We start from the raw sequence: 23,620 nt of genomic DNA, 5'->3' as shown, positions 1-23,620 counted from the left end.
ACATGGTCCAAGCACACCGAGACAGTTGTGAAGAGGGCACGACAAAACCTATTCCTCCTCAGGAGACTGAAGAGATTTGGCATGGATCCTCAGATCCTCAAAATGTTCTACAGCTGCACCATCGAGAGCATCCTGACGGGTTGCATCACTGCCTGGTATGGCACCTGCTCGGCCTCCGACCTCCGACCTCAAGGCACTACAGAGGGTAGTGCACACGGCCCAGTATATCACTGGGGCCAAGCTTCCTGCCATCCAGGACCTCTAAACCAGGCGGGGTCAGAGGAAGGCCCTAAAAATTGTCAAAGACTCCAGCCACCCCAGTCAGACTGTTCTCTCTTCTCTCTGCATGGCAAGAGGTACCGGAGTGCCAAGTCTAGGACAAAAAGGCTTCTCAACAGTTTTTACCCCCAAGCCATAATACTTCTGAACAGGTAATGAAATGGCTACCTGGACTATATGCATTGATTTGAATACCTTTTAACACACACACACACCTGGAGAGAACACCTGGAACCAATCAATATATAAATCAATTGTTTATTTTTACTATTTTTTACATTGTAGAATAATAGTGCAGACATCAAAACTATGAAATAACACATATGGAATCATGTAGTAACCAAAAATGTGTTACATCTAAATATTTTGGCATTCTCTCAGCCAGCTTCATGAGGTAGTCACCTGGAATGCATTTCAATTAACAGGTGTGCCCTGTTAAAAGTTAATTTGTGGATTTTTTCCCCTTCTTAATGCATTTGAGCCAATCAGTTGTGTTGTGACAAGGTAGGGGTGGTATACAGAAGATAGCCCTATTTGGTAAAAGACCAAGTCCATATATGGAAAGAACAGTTTAAATAAGCAAAGAGAAACGACAGTCCATCAAACCATCAAGCGCTATGGTGAAACTGGCTCTCGTGAGGACCACCATAGGAAAGGAAGACCCAGAGTTACCTCTGTTGCAGAGGATAAGTTCATTAGAGATACCAGCCTCAGAAATTGCAGCCCAAATAAATGCTTCACACAGTTCAAGAAACAGACATCTCAACATCAACTGTTCAGAGGAGACTCTGTGAATCAGTCCTTCATGGTCGAATTGCTGTAAAGAAACCCCTACTAAAGGACACCAATAAGAAGAAGACTTGCTTGGGCCAAGAAACACGAGCAATGGAGATTAGACTGGTGGAAATCTGTCCTGTGGTCTGAGTCCAAATTTGAGATTTTTGTTTCCAACCGCCGTGTCTTTGTGAGACAAAAAGTAGGCCAACAGATGTGTGGTTCCCACCGTGAAGCATGGAGGAGGAGGTGTGATGGTGTGGTTCCCACCGTGAAGCATGGAGGAGGAGGTGTGATGGTGTGGTTCCCACCGTGAAGCATGGAGGAGGAGGTGTGATGGTGTGGTTCCCACCGTGAAGCATGGAGGAGGCGGTGTGATGGTGTGGTTCCCACCGTGAAGCATGGAGGAGGAGGTGTGATGGTGTGGTTCCCACCGTGAAGCATGGAGGAGGAGGTGTGATGGTGTGGTTCCCACCGTGAAGCATGGAGGAGGAGGTGTGATGGTGTGGTTCCCACCGTGAAGCATGGAGGAGGAGGTGTGATGGTGTGGTTCCCACCGTGAAGCATGGAGGAGGAAGTGTGATGGTGTGGTTCCCACCGTGAAGCATGGAGGAGGAGGTGTGATGGTGTGGTTCCCACCGTGAAGCATGGAGGAGGAGGTGTGATGGTGTGGTTCCCACCGTGAAGCATGGAGGAGGAGGTGTGATGGTGTGGTTCCCACCGTGAAGCATGGAGGAGGAGGTGTGATGGTGTGGTTCCCACCGTGAAGCATGGAGGAGGAGGTGTGATGGTGTGGTTCCCACCGTGAAGCATGGAGGAGGAGGTGTGATGGTGTGGTTCCCACCGTGAAGCATGGAGGAGGAGGTGTGATGGTGTGGTTCCCACCGTGAAGCATGGAGGAGGAGGTGTGATGGTGTGGTTCCCACCGTGAAGCATGGAGGAGGAGGTGTGATGGTGTGGTTCCCACCGTGAAGCATGGAAGAGGAGGTGTGATGGTGCTTTTCTGGTTACACTGTCTGTGAAGTATTTAGAATTCAAGGTACACTTAACCAGCATGGCTACCACAGCATTCTGCAGCGATACGCCATCCCATCTGGTTTGGGCTTAGTGGGACTATCATTTGTTTTTCAACAGGACAATGAACCAACACACCTCCAGGCTGTGTAAGGGCTATTTGACCAAGAAGGAGAGTGATGGAGTGCTACATCAGATGACCTGGCCTCCACAATCACCCGACCTCAACCCAATTGAGAAGGTTTGGGATGAGTTGGACTGCAGAGTGAAGGAAAAGCAGCCAACAAGTGATCCGCATATGTGGGAACTCCTTCAAGACTGTTGGAAAAGCATTGCAGGTGAAGCTGGTTGAGAGAATGCCAAGAGTGCAAAGCTGTCATCAAGGCAAAGGGTGGCTACTAAAATATGAAATATATTTTGATTTGTTTAACACTTTTTTGGTTAGTACATGATTCCATATGTGTTATTTCATAGTTCTGATGTCTTCACTATTATTCTACAATGTAGTAAATTGTAAAAAAATAAAGAAAAACCCTTGAATGAGTAGATGTGTCCAAACTTTTGACTGGTACTGTATGTATGTATGTATGTATGTATGTATGTATGTATGTATGTATGTATGTATGTATGTATGTATCATTCCCGACATTTGGACGGGAGCTATAATACAGTTATAATACCAATACAGTTATTGCTTGAGTTAATGTTTATCTTAACTGCTTCCAATGGGGAAACATTGGCATGTACCTCGCTTCTGTTGAAAACTCCCATAGCATGGGTAGCATAACTATTGCTAACACAATGCTAACTTCCCTAGCATGGACAGCATAACTATTGCTAACACAATGCTAACTTCCCTAGCATGGACAGCATAATGCTACTCACCGCCTCCACGTGTGTCTGGGTGGCCCGCGGGTGGCTGACCAGGTCCAGAACATGAGACAGGAACGTGGCAAAGTTCCTCTCCAGCCACTGGCCGCCCAGCGTGGTCACGAATACAACATATGCCTTTCGGAGGAGAGAAGGAACATTACATGATTACATTAACACCTTATTATGAATGGTTATAACACCATCACCTTATGTTATAACACCATCATCACCTTACTACGAACGGTTATAACACCATCACCTTACTACGAATGGTTATAACACCATCACCTTACTATGAATGGTTATAACACCATCACCTTACTACGAATGGTTATAACACCATCACCGTACTACGAAGGTTATAACACCATTATCACCTTACTATGAACGGTTATAACATCACCTTACTATGAACGGTTATAACACCACCTTACTATGAATGGTTATAACACCATTATCACCTTATTATGAATGTTATATCATTACACATGGCTTATTATGAATGGTTTTGTTATGAATGATTTTAATATTAAATTGTTTATTATGAATGGTTAACATTATTACCATATGAACATCACCATTATCACATTTTTATGGTTTATTATGAATGTTATAAACACTATTATAATCATATTACGCATGGTTTTATTACCACGCACCATCGCCACTGGTACCACGCACCATCGCCACTGGTACCACGCACCATCGCCACTGGTACCACGCACCATCGCCACTGGTACCACGCACCATCGCCACTGGTACCACGCACCATCGCCACTGGTACCACGCACCATCGCCACTGGTACCACGCACCATCGCCACTGGTACCACGCACCATCGCCACTGGTACCACGCACCATCGCCACTGGTACCACGCACCATCGCCACTGGTACCACGCACCATCGTCACTGGTACCACGCACCATCGCCACTGGTACCACGCACCATCGCCACTGGTACCACGCACCATCGTCACTGGTACCACGCACCATCGCCACTGGTACCACGCACCATCGTCACTGGTACCACGCACCATCGTCACTGGTACCACGCACCATCGTCACTGGTACCACGCACCATCGCCACTGGTACCACGCACCATCGCCACTGGTACCACGCACCATCGTCACTGGTACCACGCACCATCGTCACTGGTACCACGCACCATCGTCACTGGTACCACGCACCATCGCCACTGGTACCACGCACCATCGCCACTGGTACCACGCACCATCGCCACTGGTACCACGCACCATCGCCACTGGTACCACGCACCATCGCCACTGGTACCACGCACCATCGCCACTGGTACCACGCACCATCGTCACTGGTACCACACACCAATCAGCGTGTTTGAGGAGATCCGTTCGAGCTGTCTGACTGTGCAGAATCACTCCTCTTCATCACATAATGATTAGTTACTAGGGATGAAGGTGATTTGTAGATCAGTGATTCAACAGTCGGACAGCGACGTCGTCCATCTCAAACAAGCACATTATTCAACAACCTATCCGAACGGGAGGGACCTCTACGTACCTGTGTGACTCCCACCCGCACCTCTCTGCTGACAGAGCCCCCTCCCTTCAGCATCTCCCCCCCGCTCTTCAGGAAGCCAGACCCGCCTCTCAGGAAGCCTGTAGCCATCAGCTCCAACACCTCGTCTAGTGTGGCGCGTTTCACGTTCTGACGCATCACTAGAGGAGACGGTGACATAGCATAGGGACAGAGGTCAGGGAGGGGGGGGGGGGGGGTGTCAACCAATGACACACTGAGACTTTTCTGCAAATTGTCTTGAAATTGTTTCTTGTCTCCTCCATTGCTCTGATATGAAAGAACAGACCTTTTAAAAGCCAGTACAATAATAATAATGATGAGGTCACCATACTGTTTTCACCTGGTCAAGCAGTGCAGATGAGACCTGGGTTAGAAAACAGTTTTGTAGTTTATTTAAAAAATGTAAACTTTTCAAATAATGGTGTTAGTTGAATATATTTTTTAAAAAGAGTTACAACTAAAAGGCAACTTTTTTCTTTGATATTCAAATACAGATCTCAGGAAACCAAATAATATTTGAAGATATTAGAATATATGCAAGTTATTTGAAAACAAAATATTTAAATGATGGCTCCCAAATATTTCATGAAGAACCAAAAACTACAACAGTTAGTTGAATGAGTCTAAATATATATGATCGTCAGCACATGGTTTGGAGGGCTCTGAGATATGAATGTTAATATAGTCTATAGCCTAGAATGAAATACACGAGGGACAGGGAATCACCGCAGCATATAGCCTAGAATGAAATACACGAGGGACAGGGAATCACCGCAGCATGTAACCTAGAATGAAATACACGAGGGACAGGGAATCACCGCAGCATGTAGCCTAGAATGAAATACACGAGGGACAGGGAATCACCGCAGCATATAGCCTAGAATGAAATACACGAGGGACAGGGAATCACCGCAGCATATAGCCTAGAATGAAATACACGAGGGACAGGGAATCACCGCAGCATATAGCCTAGAATGAAATACACGAGGGACATGGAATCACCGCAGCATATAGCCTAGAATTAAATACACAAGGGACAGGGAATCACCGCAGCATATAGCCTAGAATGAAATACACGAGGGACAGGGAATCACCGCAGCATGTAACCTAGAATGAAATACACGAGGGACAGGGAATCACCGCAGCATGTAGCCTAGAATGAAATACACGAGGGACAGGGAATCACCGCAGCATATAGCCTAGAATGAAATACACGAGGGACAGGGAATCACCGCAACATATAGCCTAGAATGAAATACACGAGGGACAGGGAATCACCGCAGCATATAGCCTAGAATGAAATACACGAGGGACAGGGAATCACCGCAGCATATAGCCTAGAATGAAATACACGAGGGACAGGGAATCACCGCAGCATATAGCCTAGAATGAAATACACGAGGGACAGGGAATCACTGCAGCATTAGAAGAGCACCACTTCTGCAGCTTCAAAATGACTACCACATATTTTAATAAAGACTAAGACATATATTTTAATAATAACTAAGACATATATTTTAATAATAACTAAAACATATATTTTAATAAAGACTAAAACATATATTTTAATAAAGACGAAAACATATTTTAATAAAGACTAAGACATATATTAATAATGACTAAGACATATTTTAATAAAGACTAAGACATATATTAATAATGACTAAGACATATTTTAATAATGACTAAAACATATTTTAATAAAGACTAATACATATATTAATAATGACTAAGACATATATTAATAATGACTAAGACATATATTAATAAAGACTAAGACATATATTAATAATGAGTAAAACAAGGTAATCATGTAACTCTTGACATCCAGTTCTTATACTTGTGTAGAGTAACTTTCATTATTACAATAACATTGTTGTTACATAGGACTCTGGAAATTGCTGTATAATTGCCTAATAACGGAGTAATCACACAAGTGGAATAAGGAACCGCCCACTATTGCCTATAGTTAAAAACTAAATCAGCTCATTAGTACGCAATTAAAATACAATTACTAAAGTATTATGTAGCAATACGCTAACAAAACGTTTCTCCAAAAGCAATTATAGTTTTATATCACAGGCACAAGAACAGTGTAAATGTTAAGTGTTACTAAGAATGCTAACTGTAACAAAATATGGCTATTAAGTGTTGAATGGAAACTAAATATCCCAAAAAACTGCTTTCTTGAATAAAGTACAGCCAAAGGCTGGAGGAAAACCCTGTTAGTGTGTACTCAGCAGAGGAGGAAAACCCTGTTAGTGTGTACTCAGCAGAGGAGGAAAACCCTGTTAGTGTGTACTCAGCAGAGGAGGAAAACCCTGTTAGTGTGTACTCAGCAGAGGAGGAAAACCCTGTTAGTGTGTACTCAGCAGAGGAGGAAAACCCTGTTAGTGTGTACTCAGCAGAGGAGGAAAACCCTGTTAGTGTGTACTCAGCAGAGGAGGAAAACCCTGTTAGTGTGTACTCAGCAGAGGAGGAAAACCCTGTTAGTGTGTACTCAGCAGAGGAGGAAAACCCTGTTAGTGTGTACTCAGCAGAGGAGGAAAACCCTGTTAGTGTGTACTCAGCAGAGGAGGAAAACCCTGTTAGTGTGTACTCAGCAGAGGAGGAAAACCCTGTTAGTGTGTATTCAGAGAGAACTATCCATTTCTAGAAGTAAGAGCAGAGTTCCCCCAACTGGCGGCCCGTTATAAAAAAACAATTATTATTATTATAATGAAAAATGTATTATTTCTTATTATTCATTGATACATGTACAGTGCATTCAGAAAGTATTCAGACCCATTCACTTTTTGTTACGTTACAGCAGTTACCACAGGTGGACGCCAATAAAGTTGTAGAAACATCTCAAGGATGATCAATGGAAACAGGATGCACCTGAGCTCAATTTCGAGTCTCATATCAATGGTACTGAATACTTATACCTTATTTACATTCCTGTATTTAATACATTTGCAAACATTTCTAAAACCCTGTTTTTGCATTGTCATTATGAGGTGTTGTGTGTAGAATAATATGTATTTTAGAATAAGGCTGTAACGTTACAAAATGTGGAAAAAGGGGGAGGGATTTGAATACTTTATCTGTACGAAATATCATTGGTTAATTGTTTTGATTATGTACACCCGGGGCAATGGACACTCTGGAGAATGGACACTCGGGAGAATGGACACTCGGGAGAATGGACACTCGGGAGAATGGACACTCGGGAGAATGGACACTCGGGAGAATGGACACTCGGGAGAATGGACATTTACAGAATGTTTTAGATATTATATTTCAACATTCCAGATACAGCCCTGACATTATTGGATTGGCTGTCTTCTACTAATGACAGGGCTGTATCTACATGGATTGGCTGTCTTCTACTAATGACAGGGCTGTATCTACATGGATTGGCTGTCTTCTACTAATGACAGGGCTGTATCTACATGGATTGGCTGTCTTCTACTAATGACAGGGCTGTATCTACATGGATTGGCTGTCTTCTACTAATGACAGGGCTGTATCTACATGTTGGATTGGCTGTCTTCTACTAATGACAGGGCTGTATCTACATGGATTGGCTGTCTTCTACTAATGACAGGGCTGTATCTACATGTTGGATTGGCTGTCTTCTACTAATGACAGGGCTGTATCTACATGTTGGATTGGCTGTCTTCTACTAATGACAGGGCTGTATCTACATGGATTGGCTGTCTTCTACTAATGACAAGGCTGTATCTACATGGATTGGCTGTCTTCTACTAATGACAGGGCTGTATCTACATGGATTGGCTGTCTTCTACTAATGACAGGGCTGTATCTACATGGATTGGCTGTCTTCTACTAATGACAGGGCTGTATCTACATGGATTGGCTGTCTTCTACTAATGACAGGGCTGTATCTACATGGATTGGCTGTCTTCTACTAATGACAGGGCTGTATCTACATGGATTGGCTGTCTTCTACTAATGACAGGGCTGTATCTACATGTTGGATTGGCTGTCTTCTACTAATGACAGGGCTGTATCTACATGGATTGGCTGTCTTCTACTAATGACAGGGCTGTATCTACATGGATTGGCTGTCTTCTACTAATGACAGGGCTGTATCTACATGTTGGATTGGCTGTCTTCTACTAATGACAGGGCTGTATCTACATGGATTGGCTGTCTTCTACTAATGACAGGGCTGTATCTACATGTTGGATTGGCTGTCTTCTACTAATGACAGGGCTGTATCTACATGTTGGATTGGCTGTCTTCTACTAATGACAGGGCTGTATCTACATGTTGGATTGGCTGTCTTCTACTAATGACAGGGCTGTATCTACATGGATTGGCTGTCTTCTACTAATGACAAGGCTGTATCTACATGTTGGATTGGCTGTCTTCTACTAATGACAGGGCTGTATCTACATGGATTGGCTGTCTTCTACTAATGACAGGGCTGTATCTACATGGATTGGCTGTCTTCTACTAATGACAGGGCTGTATCTACATGGATTGGCTGTCTTCTACTAATGACAGGGCTGTATCTACATGGATTGGCTGTCTTCTACTAATGACAGGGCTGTATCTACATGGATTGGCTGTCTTCTACTAATGACAGGGCTGTATCTACATGGATTGGCTGTCTTCTACTAATGATAGGGCTGTATCTACATGGATTGGCTGTCTTCTACTAATGACAGGGCTGTATCTACATGGATTGGCTGTCTTCTACTAATGACAGGGCTGTATCTACATGGATTGGCTGTCTTCTACTAATGACAGGGCTGTATCTACATGGATTGGCTGTCTTCTACTAATGACAGGGCTGTATCTACATGGATTGGCTGTCTTCTACTAATGACAGGGCTGTATCTACATGGATTGGCTGTCTTCTACTAATGACAGGGCTGTATCTACATGTTGGATTGGCTGTCTTCTACTAATGACAGGGCTGTATCTACATGTTGGATTGGCTGTCTTCTACTAATGATAGGGCTGTATCTACATGGATTGGCTGTCTTCTACTAATGACAGGGCTGTATCTACATGGATTGGCTGTCTTCTACTAATGACAGGGCTGTATCTACATGGATTGGCTGTCTTCTACTAATGACAGGGCTGTATCTACATGTTGGATTGGCTGTCTTCTACTAATGACAGGGCTGTATCTACATGTTGGATTGGCTGTCTTCTACTAATGACAGGGCTGTATCTACATGGATTGGCTGTCTTCTACTAATGATAGGGCTGTATCTACATGGATTGGCTGTCTTCTACTAATGGCAGGGCTGTATCTACATGGATTGGCTGTCTTCTACTAATGACAGGGCTGTATCTACATGGATTGGCTGTCTTCTACTAATGACAGGGCTGTATCTACATGTTGGATTGGCTGTCTTCTACTAATGACAGGGCTGTATCTACATGGATTGGCTGTCTTCTACTAATGACAGGGCTGTATCTACATGTTGGATTGGCTGTCTTCTACTAATGACAGGGCTGTATCTACATGGATTGGCTGTCTTCTACTAATGACAGGGCTGTATCTACATGTTGGATTGGCTGTCTTCTACTAATGACAGGGCTGTATCTACATGTTGGATTGGCTGTCTTCTACTAATGATAGGGCTGTATCTACATGTTGGATTGGCTGTCTTCTACTAATGACAGGGCTGTATCTACATGTTGGATTGGCTGTCTTCTACTAATGACAGGGCTGTATCTACATGTTGGATTGGCTGTCTTCTACTAATGACAGGGCTGTATCTACATGTTGGATTGGCTGTCTTCTACTAATGACAGGGCTGTATCTACATGTTGGATTGGCTGTCTTCTACTAATGACAGGGCTGTATCTACATGGATTGGCTGTCTTCTACTAATGACAGGGCTGTATCTACATGGATTGGCTGTCTTCTACTAATGACAGGGCTGTATCTACATGGATTGGCTGTCTTCTACTAATGACAGGGCTGTATCTACATGTTGGATTGTCTGTCTTCTACTAATGACAGGGCTGTATCTACATGTTGGATTGGCTGTCTTCTACTAATGACAGGGCCGTATCTACATGTTGGATTGGCTGTCTTCTACTAATGACAGGGCTGTATCTACATGTTGGATTGGCTGTCTTCTACTAATGACAGGGCTGTATCTACATGTTGGATTGGCTGTCTTCTACTAATGACAGGGCTGTATCTACATGTTGGATTGGCTGTCTTCTACTAATGACAGGGCTGTATCTACATGTTGGATTGGCTGTCTTCTACTAATGACAGGGCTGTATCTACATGGATTGGCTGTCTTCTACTAATGACAGGGCTGTATCTACATGTTGGATTGGCTGTCTTCTACTAATGACAGGGCTGTATCTACATGTTGGATTGGCTGTCTTCTACTAATGACAGGGCTGTATCTACATGGATTGGCTGTCTTCTACTAATGACAGGGCTGTATCTACATGGATTGGCTGTCTTCTACTAATGACAGGGCTGTATCTACATGGATTGGCTGTCTTCTACTAATGACAGGGCTGTATCTACATGGATTGGCTGTCTTCTACTAATGACAGGGCTGTATCTACATGTTGGATTGTCTGTCTTCTACTAATGACAGGGCTGTATCTACATGTTGGATTGGCTGTCTTCTACTAATGACAGGGCTGTATCTACATGTTGGATTGGCTGTCTTCTACTAATGACAGGGCTGTATCTACATGTTGGATTGGCTGTCTTCTACTAATGACAGGGCTGTATCTACATGGATTGGCTGTCTTCTACTAATGACAGGGCTGTATCTACATGTTGGATTGGCTGTCTTCTACTAATGACAGGGCTGTATCTACATGGATTGGCTGTCTTCTACTAATGACAGGGCTGTATCTACATGTTGGATTGGCTGTCTTCTACTAATGACAGGGCTGTATCTACATGTTGGATTGGCTGTCTTCTACTAATGATAGGGCTGTATCTACATGTTGGATTGGCTGTCTTCTACTAATGACAGGGCTGTATCTACATGTTGGATTGGCTGTCTTCTACTAATGACAGGGCTGTATCTACATGTTGGATTGGCTGTCTTCTACTAATGACAGGGCTGTATCTACATGTTGGATTGGCTGTCTTCTACTAATGACAGGGCTGTATCTACATGGATTGGCTGTCTTCTACTAATGACAGGGCTGTATCTACATGTTGGATTGGCTGTCTTCTACTAATGACAGGGCTGTATCTACATGTTGGATTGGCTGTCTTCTACTAATGACAGGGCTGTATCTACATGTTGGATTGGCTGTCTTCTACTAATGACAGGGCTGTATCTACATGGATTGGCTGTCTTCTACTAATGACAGGGCTGTATCTACATGGATTGGCTGTCTTCTACTAATGACAGGGCTGTATCTACATGGATTGGCTGTCTTCTACTAATGACAGGGCTGTATCTACATGTTGGATTGTCTGTCTTCTACTAATGACAGGGCTGTATCTACATGTTGGATTGGCTGTCTTCTACTAATGACAGGGCTGTATCTACATGTTGGATTGGCTGTCTTCTACTAATGACAGGGCTGTATCTACATGTTGGATTGGCTGTCTTCTACTAATGACAGGGCTGTATCTACATGGATTGGCTGTCTTCTACTAATGACAGGGCTGTATCTACATGGATTGGCTGTCTTCTACTAATGACAGGGCTGTATCTACATGGATTGGCTGTCTTCTACTAATGACAGGGCTGTATCTACATGTTGGATTGGCTGTCTTCTACTAATGATAGGGCTGTATCTACATGGATTGGCTGTCTTCTACTAATGATAGGGCTGTATCTACATGTTGGATTGGCTGTCTTCTACTAATGATAGGGCTGTATCTACATGTTGGATTGGCTGTCTTCTACTAATGATAGGGCTGTATCTACATGTTGGATTGGCTGTCTTCTACTAATGATAGGGCTGTATCTACATGGATTGGCTGTCTTCTACTAATGACAGGGCTGTATCTACATGGATTGGCTGTCTTCTACTAATGACAGGGCTGTATCTACATGGATTGGCTGTCTTCTACTAATGACAGGGCTGTATCTACATGGATTGGTTGTCTTCTACTAATGACAGGGCTGTATCTACATGTTGGATTGGCTGTCTGTATCTGACAGTGCTGTTGGACCTCAGCCCCCCCACTGGGATCTCAAGCCCCCACTGGGATCTCAACCCTCCCCCACTGGGATCTCAACACCCCCCCCCCCCCCCCCCCACCGGGATCTCAACAAAACAAATTATCAACGAGACCCATCAGAGAGCCCCTCGATATTATCAACGAGACCCATCAGAGAGCCCCTCGATATTATCAACGAGACCCATCAGAGAGCCCCTCGATATTATCAACGAGACCCATCAGAGAGCCCCTCGATATTATCAACCAGACCCATCAGAGCCCCTCGATATTATCAACCAGACCCATCAGAGAGCCCCTCGATATTATCAACGAGACCCATCAGAGAGCCCCTCGATATTATCAACGAGACCCATCAGAGAGCCCCTCGATATTATCAACCAGACCCATCAGAGAGCCCCTCGATATTATCAACCAGACCCATCAGAGAGCCCCTCGTTATTATCAACCAGACCCATCAGAGAGCCCCTCGATATTATCAACCAGACCCATCAGAGAGCCCCATCAGAAGAAACCCCTCGATTAATCCCACAGCAGATGAATACACTAACTGTTAGTGGCTCTGAATAAGAGCGTCCGCTAAATGACTAACATGTCAAACCTGACAAAGGAAACCCCGTCGGAGCGTGCTCCTAACCTGCAGCTTGTTTGGGCATCAGGGCCGTGGCCATGCTGGTTCCTAGCAGTTTGGATACGGCTACCCTCACTCCATAGTTCGATCCTTCCAGGGCCTTGAAGCACAGAGTAGCTAGGTTCTCCAGCTCGGTGGTCCACATGAACACAGCCTCATTCTGCAGCTCTAGCAGACACTATAGACAGAGAGGACAGAGTGAGAGAAAGAAAGAGCGAGACAGAAAGAGAGACAGAGACACCGAGTTAATCGTTAGATCCTTCCAGGGTCTTGAAGCACAGAGTAGACACGTTCTCCAGCTATGTGGTCCACATGAACACGTCAACCGGTGGTCATCGTTCTCCCGTCAACCGGTGGTCATCGTTCTCCCGTCAACCGGTGGTACTCGTTCTCCCGTCAACCGGTGGTACTCGTTCTCGCGTCAACCGGTGGTCATCGTTCTCCCGTCAACCGGTGGTACTCGTTCTCGCGTCAACCGGTGGTACTCGTTCTCCCGTCAACCGGTGGTCATCGTTCTCCCGTCAACCGGTGGTACTCGTTCTCGCGTCAACCGGTGGTACTCGTTCTCGCGTCAACCGGTGGTACTCGTTCTCGCGTCAACCGGTGGTCATCGTTCTCCCGTCAACCGGTGGTCATCGTTCTCCCGTCAACCGGTGGTCATCGTTCTCCCGTCAACCGGTGGTCATCGTTCTCCCGTCAACCGGTGGTCATCGTTCTCCCGTCAACCGGTGGTCATCGTTCTCCCGTCAACCGGTGGTCATCGTTCTCCCGTCAACCGGTGGTCATCGTTCTCCCGTCAACCGGTGGTCATCGTTCTCCCGTCAACCGGTGGTCATCGTTCTCCCGTCAACCGGTGGTCATCGTTCTCCCGTCAACCGGTGGTCATCGTTCTCCCGTCAACCGGTGGTCATCGTTCTCCCGTCAACCGGTGGTCATCGTTCTCCCGTCAACCGGTGGTCATCGTTCTCCCGTCAACCGGTGGTCATCGTTCTCCCGTCAACCGGTGGTCATCGTTCTCCCGTCAACCGGTGGTCATCGTTCTCCCGTCAACCGGTGGTCATCGTTCTCGCATCAACCTTTGGTCATCCTTTCCCACGTCAACCGCTGGTTATCGTGCTCACGTCAACTGCTGGTTATCGTTATATCTGAGCCCTTCCACAATTTGCGGACTGTTGCACATTATGCACTAACCTTAGCCACGGCACAGCGCACAGCCATGGAGCGGTCTGTGAGTAGGGAGCGAGTGATCTTATAGATGTCTCTATGGCAAGAGGCTGCTGCTCCACCAAGACCATTCAACACCTTCTGTAGACTCAGGAGAATCTCACTACGACCCTGAGACTGGAGACAGAGGGATGAGACAGAGGAGGAGGAGGGGATGAGAGGAGAGGGGATGAGAGGAGAGGGGATGAGAGGAGAGGGGATGAGAGGAGAGGGGATGAGACAGAGGAGAGGGGATGAGACAGAGGAGGAGGAGGGGATGAGAGGCATGAGGGGATGAGAGGCATGAGGGGATGAGAGGCATGAGGGGATGAGAGGCATGAGGGGATGAGAGGCATGAGGGGATGAGAGGCATGAGGGGATGAGAGGCATGAGGGGAGGGGCGAGGAGAGGAGGGGCAAGGGGCAAGGAGTGGAGGGGCGAGGAGAGAAGGGGGGGATGAGAGAAGGGGGGGATGAGAGAGATGAGGAGAAATGGGGTGGTACATACAAGTCATTCAAAGTCTATCCCACTATTGTTGCCATGATGAACTGTACATTCTGAGCAACGATAGAGATAAACCTGGCGTTCCTAGAATGTTATATTTATTTAACCTTTATTTAAATAGGCAAGTCAGAATACCATGATAAGAAGCATTATGAGCTGCTAGGAAGCCCTGACCTCTGCCCTCTAAAACCCAGGAAGCCCTGACCTCTGCCCTCTAAAACCCAGGAAGCCCTGACCTCTGCCCTCTAAAACCCAGGAAGCCCTGACCTCTGCCCTCTAAAACCCAGGAAGCCCTGACCTCTGCCCTCTAAAACCCAGGAAGCCCTGACCTCTGCCCTCTAAAACCCAGGAAGCCCTGACCTCTGCCCTCTAAAACCCAGGAAGCCCTGACCTCTGCCCTCTAAAACCCAGGAAGCCCTGACCTCTGCCCTCTAAAACCCAGGAAGCCCTGACCTCTGCCCTCTAAAACCCAGGAAGCCCTGACCTCTGCCCTCTAAAACCCAGGAAGCCCTGACCTCTGCCCTCTAAAACCCAGGAAGCCCTGACCTCTGCCCTCTAAAACCCAGGAAGCTCTTACCTCTGCAGTCTTCAGTGCTTTCAGCATGTTGGTGATGGTGTCCGGGAAGGAGCTTCCCAGCATCCGCCCCATCTTCTCATAGAAGGACCCAATACAGGCCACCGCAGCGCTGCAAAACAAACCACGATGAGCGTAACAGAGGAGTTCCTTACCACTCAAATATAGACTGGAAACTATTCTTTACCCATTCACATCCGGTCAGACAGACAGCACCCGGTCAGACAGACAGTACCCGGTCAGACAGACAGTACCCGGTCAGACAGACAGTACCCGGTCAGACAGACAGTAGCTAGGTTTCCATCCAATTTGCAACATATTTTCATGTGAATATTATTTAAAAAAACATTGTCCATCTTTGTGTGAACTCAATCAGGTAAATCTCCTGCATTATTACAAAACACACTGCATGACAGATGTTTCCTCTGAAAAAAGGCCGTGATGGAACCACTGCAGCACCATTAAGTCCTGCTATAAGATCACAGATAACCCGCTGGGCTGGATCTCTCAAACCTCTCGTCTTAAATCCCACTTTAAAAAAAAAACACAGAATATCACACCGCAGATCAACATCAACTACTAACTACTAACTCTGACGTCAACATAACCCTCTCAGCTACAGGATGTGGGCCTAGACGTCCATAACCTGGCTTTCAGGCTACATAGAAACAGATGATAGAGGGTTCAGAGATTTTAATGTAAAAATAAATACCTGTGTGTTTGATTTGATCAAGTCCATTGAATGACTAACATGACATCATGTCAACAGAGCCACTGTATCCAGCTACAGTATAATGACCTAGAGGCACTGTATCCAGCTACAGTATAATGACCTAGAGGCACTGTATCCAGCTACAGCATAATGACCTAGAGGCACTGTATCCAGCTACAGCATAATGACCTAGAGCCACTGTATCCAGCTACAGTATAATGACCCAGAGGCACTGTATCCAGCTACAGTATAATGACCTAGAGCCACTGTATCCAGCTACAGTATAATGACCCAGAGGCACTGTATCCAGCTACAGTATAATGACCTAGAGCCACTGTATCCAGCTACAGTATAATGACCTAGAGGCACTGTATCCAGCTACAGTATAATGACCTAGAGGCACTGTATCCAGCTACAGTATAATGACCTAGAGGCACTGTATCCAGCTACAGTATAATGACCTAGAGGCACTGTATCCAGCTACAGTATAATGACCTAGAGGCACTGTATCCAGCTACAGCATAATGACCTAGAGGCACTGTATCCAGCTACAGTATAATGACCTAGAGGCACTGTATCCAGCTACAGTATAATGACCTAGAGGCACTGTATCCAGCTACAGCATAATGACCTAGAGGCACTGTATCCAGCTACAGCATAATGACCTAGAGGCACTGTATCCAGCTACAGTATAATGACCTAGAGGCACTGTATCCAGCTACAGTATAATGACCTAGAGGCACTGTATCCAGCTACAGTATAATGACCTAGAGGCACTGTATCCAGCTACAGTATAATGACCTAGAGGCACTGTATCCAGCTACAGTATAATGACCTAGAGGCACTGTATCCAGCTACAGTATAATGACCTAGAGGCACTGTATCCAGCTACAGTATAATGACCTAGAGGCACTGTATCCAGCTACAGTATAATGACCTAGAGGCACTGTATCCAGCTACAGTATAATGACCTAGAGGCACTGTATCCAGCTACAGTATAATGACCTAGAGGCACTGTATCCAGCTACAGTATAATGACCTAGAGGCACTGTATCCAGCTACAGTATAATGACCTAGAGGCACTGTATCCAGCTACAGTATAATGACCTAGAGGCACTGTATCCAGCTACAGTATAATGACCTAGAGGCACTGTATCCAGCTACAGTATAATGACCTAGAGGCACTGTATCCAGCTACAGTATAATGACCTAGAGGCACTGTATCCAGCTACAGTATAATGACCTAGAGGCACTGTATCCAGCTACAGTATAATGACCTAGAGGCACTGTATCCAGCTACAGTATAATGACCTAGAGGCACTGTATCCAGCTACAGTATAATGACCTAGAGGCACTGTATCCAGCTACAGCATAATGACCTAGAGCCACTGTATCCAGCTACAGTATAATGACCTAGAGGCACTGTATCCAGCTACAGTATAATGACCCAGAGGCACTGTATCCAGCTACAGTATAATGACCTAGAGGCACTGTATCCAGCTACAGTATAATGACCTAGAGGCACTGTATCCAGCTACAGCATAATGACCTAGAGGCACTGTATCCAGCTACAGTATAATGACCTAGAGGCACTGTATCCAGCTACAGTATAATGACCCAGAGGCACTGTATCCAGCTACAGTATAATGACCTAGAGGCACTGTATCCAGCTACAGTATAATGACCTAGAGGCACTGTATCCAGCTACAGTATAATGACCTAGAGGCACTGTATCCAGCTACAGTATAATGACCTAGAGGCAACATGCCTAGATTTACACTACATGACCAAAAGTATGTGGACACCTGCTCATCCAACATCTCATTCCAAAACTATAAGCATTAATATAGATTTGGTCCCCACCCTTTGCTGCTATAACAGCCTCCACTTTTCTGGGAAGGTTTTCCACTAGATGTTGGAACATTGCTGCTATAACAGCCTCCACTCTTCTGGGAAGGTTTTCCACTAGATGTTGGAACATTGCTGCTATAACAGCCTCCACTCTTCTGGGAAGGCTTTCCACTAGATGTTGGAACATTGCTGCTATAACAGCCTCCACTCTTCTGGGAAGGCTTTCCACTAGATGTTGGAACATTGCTGCTATAACAGCCTCCACTCTTCTGGGAAGGCTTTCCACTAGATGTTGGAACATTGCTGCTGTAACAGCCTCCACTCTTCTGGGAAGGCTTTCCACTAGATGTTGGAACATTGCTGCTATAACAGCCTCCACTCTTCTGGGAAGGCTTTCCACTAGATGTTGGAACATTGCTGCTACAACAGCCTCCACTCTTCTGGGAAGGCTTTCCACTAGATGTTGGAACATTGCTGCTATAACAGCCTCCACTCTTCTGGGAAGGCTTTCCACTAGATGTTGGAACATTGCTGCTATAACAGCCTCCACTCTTCTGGGAAGGTTTTCCACTAGATGTTGGAACATTGCTGCTATAACAGCCTCCACTCTTCTGGGAAGGCTTTCCACTAGATGTTGGAACATTGCTGCTATAACAGCCTCCACTCTTCTGGGAAGGCTTTCCACTAGATGTTGGAACATTGCTGCTATAACAGCCTCCACTCTTCTGGGAAGGCTTTCCACTAGATGTTGGAACATTGCTGCTATAACAGCCTCCACTCTTCTGGGAAGGTTTTCCACTAGATGATGGAACATTGCTGCGGGGACTGATGTTGTGGTCATGATGCCTGGATCGCAGTCGGCTTTCCAATTCATCCCAAAGTTGTTTGACGGGGTTTAGGTCAGGGCTCTGTGCAGGCCAGTCAAGTTCTTCCACACCGATCTCGACAAATCAATTCTGTATGGACGTCCCTTTGTGCACGGGGGCATTGTCATGCTGGAACAGGAAAGGGCCTTCCCCAAACTGTTGCCACTAAGTTGGAAGCACAGAATTGTCTAGAATGTCATTGTATGCTGTAGTGTTAAGATTTCCCTTCCCTAGAACTAAGGGTCCCGAACCATGAAAAACAGCCCCAGACCAGTATTCCTCCTCCACCAAACTTTACAGTTGGCACTACGCATTGGGGCAGGTAGCGTTCTCCTGGCATCCAACAAACCCAGATTCATCGATCGGACTGCCAGCTGGTGAAGTGTGATTCATCACTCCAGAGAACGCGTTTCCACTGCTCTAGAGTCCAATGGCATCGAGCTTTACACCACTCCAGCCGACGCTTGGCATTGCGCATGGTGATCTTAGACTTGTATGCGTCTGCTCTGCCATGGAAACCCATTTCATGAAACTCCCGACTAACAGTTATTGTGCTGACGTTGCTTCCAGAGGCAGTTTGGAACTCTGTAGTGAGGGTTACAACTGAGGACAGATGATTTTTATGTGCTTCAGCACTCGGCGGTCCCGTTCTGTGAGCTTGGGTGGTCTACCACTTTGCAGCTGAGCCGTTGTTGCTCCTAGACGTTTCCACTTCACAATAACAGCACTTACAGTTGACTGGGGCAGCTCTAGCAGGGCAGAAATGTGACAAACTGACTTGTTGGAAAGGTGGCATCCTATGACGGTGCCACATTGAAAGTCACTGAGCTCTTCAATAAGGCCCATTCTACGGCCAATGTTTGTCTATGGAGATTGCATGGCTGTGTGCTCGATTTTATACACCTGTCAGCAACGGGTGTGGCTGAAATAGCCGAATCCACTCACTTGAAGGGGTGTCCACATACTTTTGTTTGTATATAAAGTGCATTTGGAAAGTATTCAGACCCCTTGACTTTTTTTTTTGTTATGTTACAGCCTTGTTCTAAAATGGATTAAATACAAAAACATCCGTAGCAATCTACACACAATACCCCATAATGACATCACAATACCCCATAATGACATCACAATACCCCATAATGACATCACAATACCCCATAATGACAAAGCAAAAACAGATTAAGACATTTTGGCAAATGTAGTAAAAATAAAAAACAGAAATACTAAGTATTCAGATACTTTGCTATGAGGCTTGAAATTGAGCTCGGGTGCCATTGATCATCCTTGAGATGTTTCTACAACTTTATTGCCGTCCACTTGTGGTAAATTAAATTGATTGGACATGATTTGGAAAGTCACACACTTGTCTATATAAGGTCCCAAAGTTGACAGTGAATGTCAGAGCAAAAACCAAGCCATGAGGTCGAAGGAATTATCCGTAGAGTTCCTAGACAGGATTGTGTCGAGGCACAGATCTGGGGAAGGGTAACAAAACATTTCTGCAACATTGAAGGCCCCCAAGAACACAGTGGCCTCCATCATTCTTAAATGGAAGAAGTTTGGAACCACCAATACTCTTCCTAGAGCTGGCCGCCATGCCAAACTGAGCAATCGGGGGAGAAGGGCCTTGGTCAGGGAGGTGACCAAGAACCCGATGGTCACTCTGACAGAGCTCCAGAGTTCCTCTGTGGAGATGGGAGAACCTTCCAGAAGGACAACCATCTCTGCAGCACTCCACTAATCAGGCCTTTATGGTAGAGTGGACAGACGGAAGCCCCTCCTCAGTAAAAGGCACATGACAGCCCGCTTGGAGTTTGCCAAAAGGCACCTAAAGGACTCTCAGACCATGAGAAACAAGATTCTCTGGTCTGATGAATCCAAGATTGAACTCTTTGGCCTGAATGCCAAGCTTCACGTCTGGAGGAAACCTGGCACAAGCCCTACAGTGAAGCATGGTGGTGGCAGCATCATGCTGTGTGGATGTTTTTCAACAGCAAGAACTGGGAGACTAGTTAGGATCGAGGGAAAGATGAACGGAGGAAAGTACAGAGAGATCCTTGAAGAAAACCTGCTCCAGAGCACTCAGGACATCAGACTGGGGCGAAGGTTCACCTTCCAAAAGGACAATGATCCTAAGCACTCAGCCAAGACAATGCAGGAGTGGCTTCAGGACAAGTCTCTGAATGTCCTTGAGTAGCCCAGCCAGAGCCCGGACTTGAACCCAATCTAACATCTCTGGAAAGACCTGAAAATAGCTGTGCAGCAACACTCCCCATCCAACCTGACAGAGCTTGAGAGGATCTGCAGAGAAGAAATGGGAGAAACTCCCCAAATACAGGTGTGCAAAGCTTGTAGCTTCATACCGAAGAAGACTCAAGGCTGTAATCGCTGCCAAAGGTGCTTCAACAAAGTACTGAGTAAAAGGGTCTGAATACTTTTGTAAATGTGATATTTAAGCATTTTATGTGTAATACATTTGCAAAAATGACTAGAAATCTGTTTCTGATTTGTCATTATGGGGTATTGTGCGTTTAAAAAAAATCCATTTTAGAATAAGGCTGTAACGTATCAAAATGTGGGAAAAGTTAAGGGGTCTGAATACTTTACGAACACACTGTATGTATGCATGTATATATATAATGCCTATAATTATAATGCTTAACCCTACATCTACTGCATAAAGATATATCAAACTAAAAAGCTCACAGTTTGGTGGGGAGGTAGGTGGGCGTGTCATCCTTGCTCTTGATGATGTCGTTGCACTTGTCCAGTGTCTGGAAGACGGTGAAGGTGTCTCCTATGCTGTAGAGGGTAGCCAGGTTCTTAGCTAGCAATTTCCTGGTGGGAGGGCCAGGGGCACTGCTGATCAACCCTGTCAGCTGCTCAACCAACTTCTTCTGCTTCTCTTTCACATCCACCTGGCGGCGGGGACATAAACACAGAGAGAGAGAGAGAGAGAGAGACACAGAGAGATTAACACTCAAACACAGGCACGCAAACACACACAAACAAAACGTAGGTTGCAGATAGAGGAAATCGGATAACACTGACAGCACAAGTGTGTGTAGTGTAACACAGGTGTATGGGCTAGCATGAGTAAATTAGTCTCTCTGTCAACTCACCTTGTTTGCTGCCACTAGAACCTTGTCCAGGAAGCGGAGCCATTCAAAGATGAATACGGGTCTCTTAGCCTCAGTGATCTGAGCTAGGGCTTCCTCGTTCAGAAGTAGACTGTGAGCCAACTCCATGGCGATAGTAATCTAGCTAGCGGTAGCTAATAGCCGGTAGCTCTTGGGTAAAGGGTCCTCTCCTTCAGCTCACAGAGCCCAATGATACAGCCTCCTCAACTCTGGAAATGTATTGGGGAGAGAGGATCACGATCTCCGTATATTCACAGTGGTATTATATCAGACCAGATAGAGACCAAAGATAAACGTCAGAGCAAAAAGGATGTAACGTTAACTAGCTAGCTACAAGCTAACGTTACAGAGTCATAGGTGGTCGCACCTGCCAAATATATTGGCTAGTATTTAGCAAACACTAACACAAATCAATATTAACTTGGTAACGTTACAATGCTCATAGTACCAGTCCGTCGTGTAACCAACTAATTTAACTGATACCTAGCTAACTAACTACGTTCATAAAATGTTGACTGACGTTGCAATGATAGAAGAGGGTTAGGACCACAGCTAGCAAACATTAGCATTCAGGACACTTGCCACACAGTTTACTAGACGCAAATGAATGCCGAAAATGCACGATCAAATGCCTTACACGAACACAAGCATCTATTTCATACAGTCAATCACAGATGTAAATATTGAATACGCTTTAATCAACCAAATAAACAAAAACAACCTCGTCCTACCTGTTTGTCGCCAAGATCATTGACGAATCATTTGACGTCAACTGTGTCGATGGCCAATGATGTGTATAAACCTTGAATGAATGTCAGATCCGCTGTATTGAAGTCACCGCGCAGCCATCTTGGTACTCTTCAATTAAAAAACTATATTTTGGAAGCCATAGAAATGTATATATTAACGTATAAATTCATTTTTGACACGTTTATTATATTACAGACACCTTAATGCATAATTTAAAATTAGATTATGTCAGCTGAACAGAAAAATAAAATACAAATACATAAAACATTTTCCTTAAAATATATATTTTTGGGAATACTAATGTTACTTTCCACACTAAAACAACATAAATACTTAAATACATGTAATTTTGTCCTTGAAACATTTTTTATAAAAATACTGTAGAATTCCATTCATTCCTACGGAGGACTGCTCTTACTAGGGTGTGCCAATATGGCCGACCAGTGGCTTCAAATTGACTCGTATAACCGACTTTTCGAGGTACTCGGACCTAGCATATGAATGCAGCACTAACGTCAGAAAACCATAGGTTATACACGTCATTGGTCGGTGGCACTACGGTGGCACACAGTAGATTTATATTAGAACAAGATTTGAACCTATTATGGAGAGATGTACTGGTTGGATTATTAACCTACGATATAAATAATTTGAAACAATTTTATGTAACTACATTATTTTGCCAAATTTCATATTCCCAAATGTAAATCATAAAAAAACACTAATTTTTCTTACCTTTCCAAAAT

At 45.1% G+C, this 23,620-nt stretch overlaps 1 protein-coding gene across 1 annotated transcript in view; it reads right to left on the bottom strand.

The window, feature by feature from the left end:
• The window catches only part of LOC120045308 (HEAT repeat-containing protein 5B-like), a 42,522-nt gene extending 19,621 nt beyond the window's left edge, over nucleotides 1-22,901 (bottom strand). The window contains exons 1-8 of the mRNA XM_038990188.1: nucleotides 22,856-22,901; nucleotides 22,107-22,333; nucleotides 21,691-21,902; nucleotides 15,559-15,667; nucleotides 14,466-14,615; nucleotides 13,281-13,452; nucleotides 4,477-4,634; nucleotides 2,953-3,075 (exon numbers count right to left, since the gene is read on the bottom strand). Of these exons, the coding sequence (XP_038846116.1) occupies nucleotides 2,953-3,075; nucleotides 4,477-4,634; nucleotides 13,281-13,452; nucleotides 14,466-14,615; nucleotides 15,559-15,667; nucleotides 21,691-21,902; nucleotides 22,107-22,232 (1,050 nt within the window). The 5' untranslated portion in view covers nucleotides 22,233-22,333; nucleotides 22,856-22,901. The remainder of the gene's footprint in view (nucleotides 1-2,952; nucleotides 3,076-4,476; nucleotides 4,635-13,280; nucleotides 13,453-14,465; nucleotides 14,616-15,558; nucleotides 15,668-21,690; nucleotides 21,903-22,106; nucleotides 22,334-22,855) is intronic.
• Between the last annotated feature and the right edge of the window lie 719 nt (nucleotides 22,902-23,620).

The sequence above is a fragment of the Salvelinus namaycush genome, chromosome 4, assembly GCF_016432855.1.
Source record: "Salvelinus namaycush isolate Seneca chromosome 4, SaNama_1.0, whole genome shotgun sequence".
Taxonomy (NCBI): domain Eukaryota; kingdom Metazoa; phylum Chordata; class Actinopteri; order Salmoniformes; family Salmonidae; genus Salvelinus; species Salvelinus namaycush.
The sequence above is the reverse complement of the archived record's forward strand: the minus strand, read 5'-3'. Positions and strand labels throughout refer to the sequence as shown.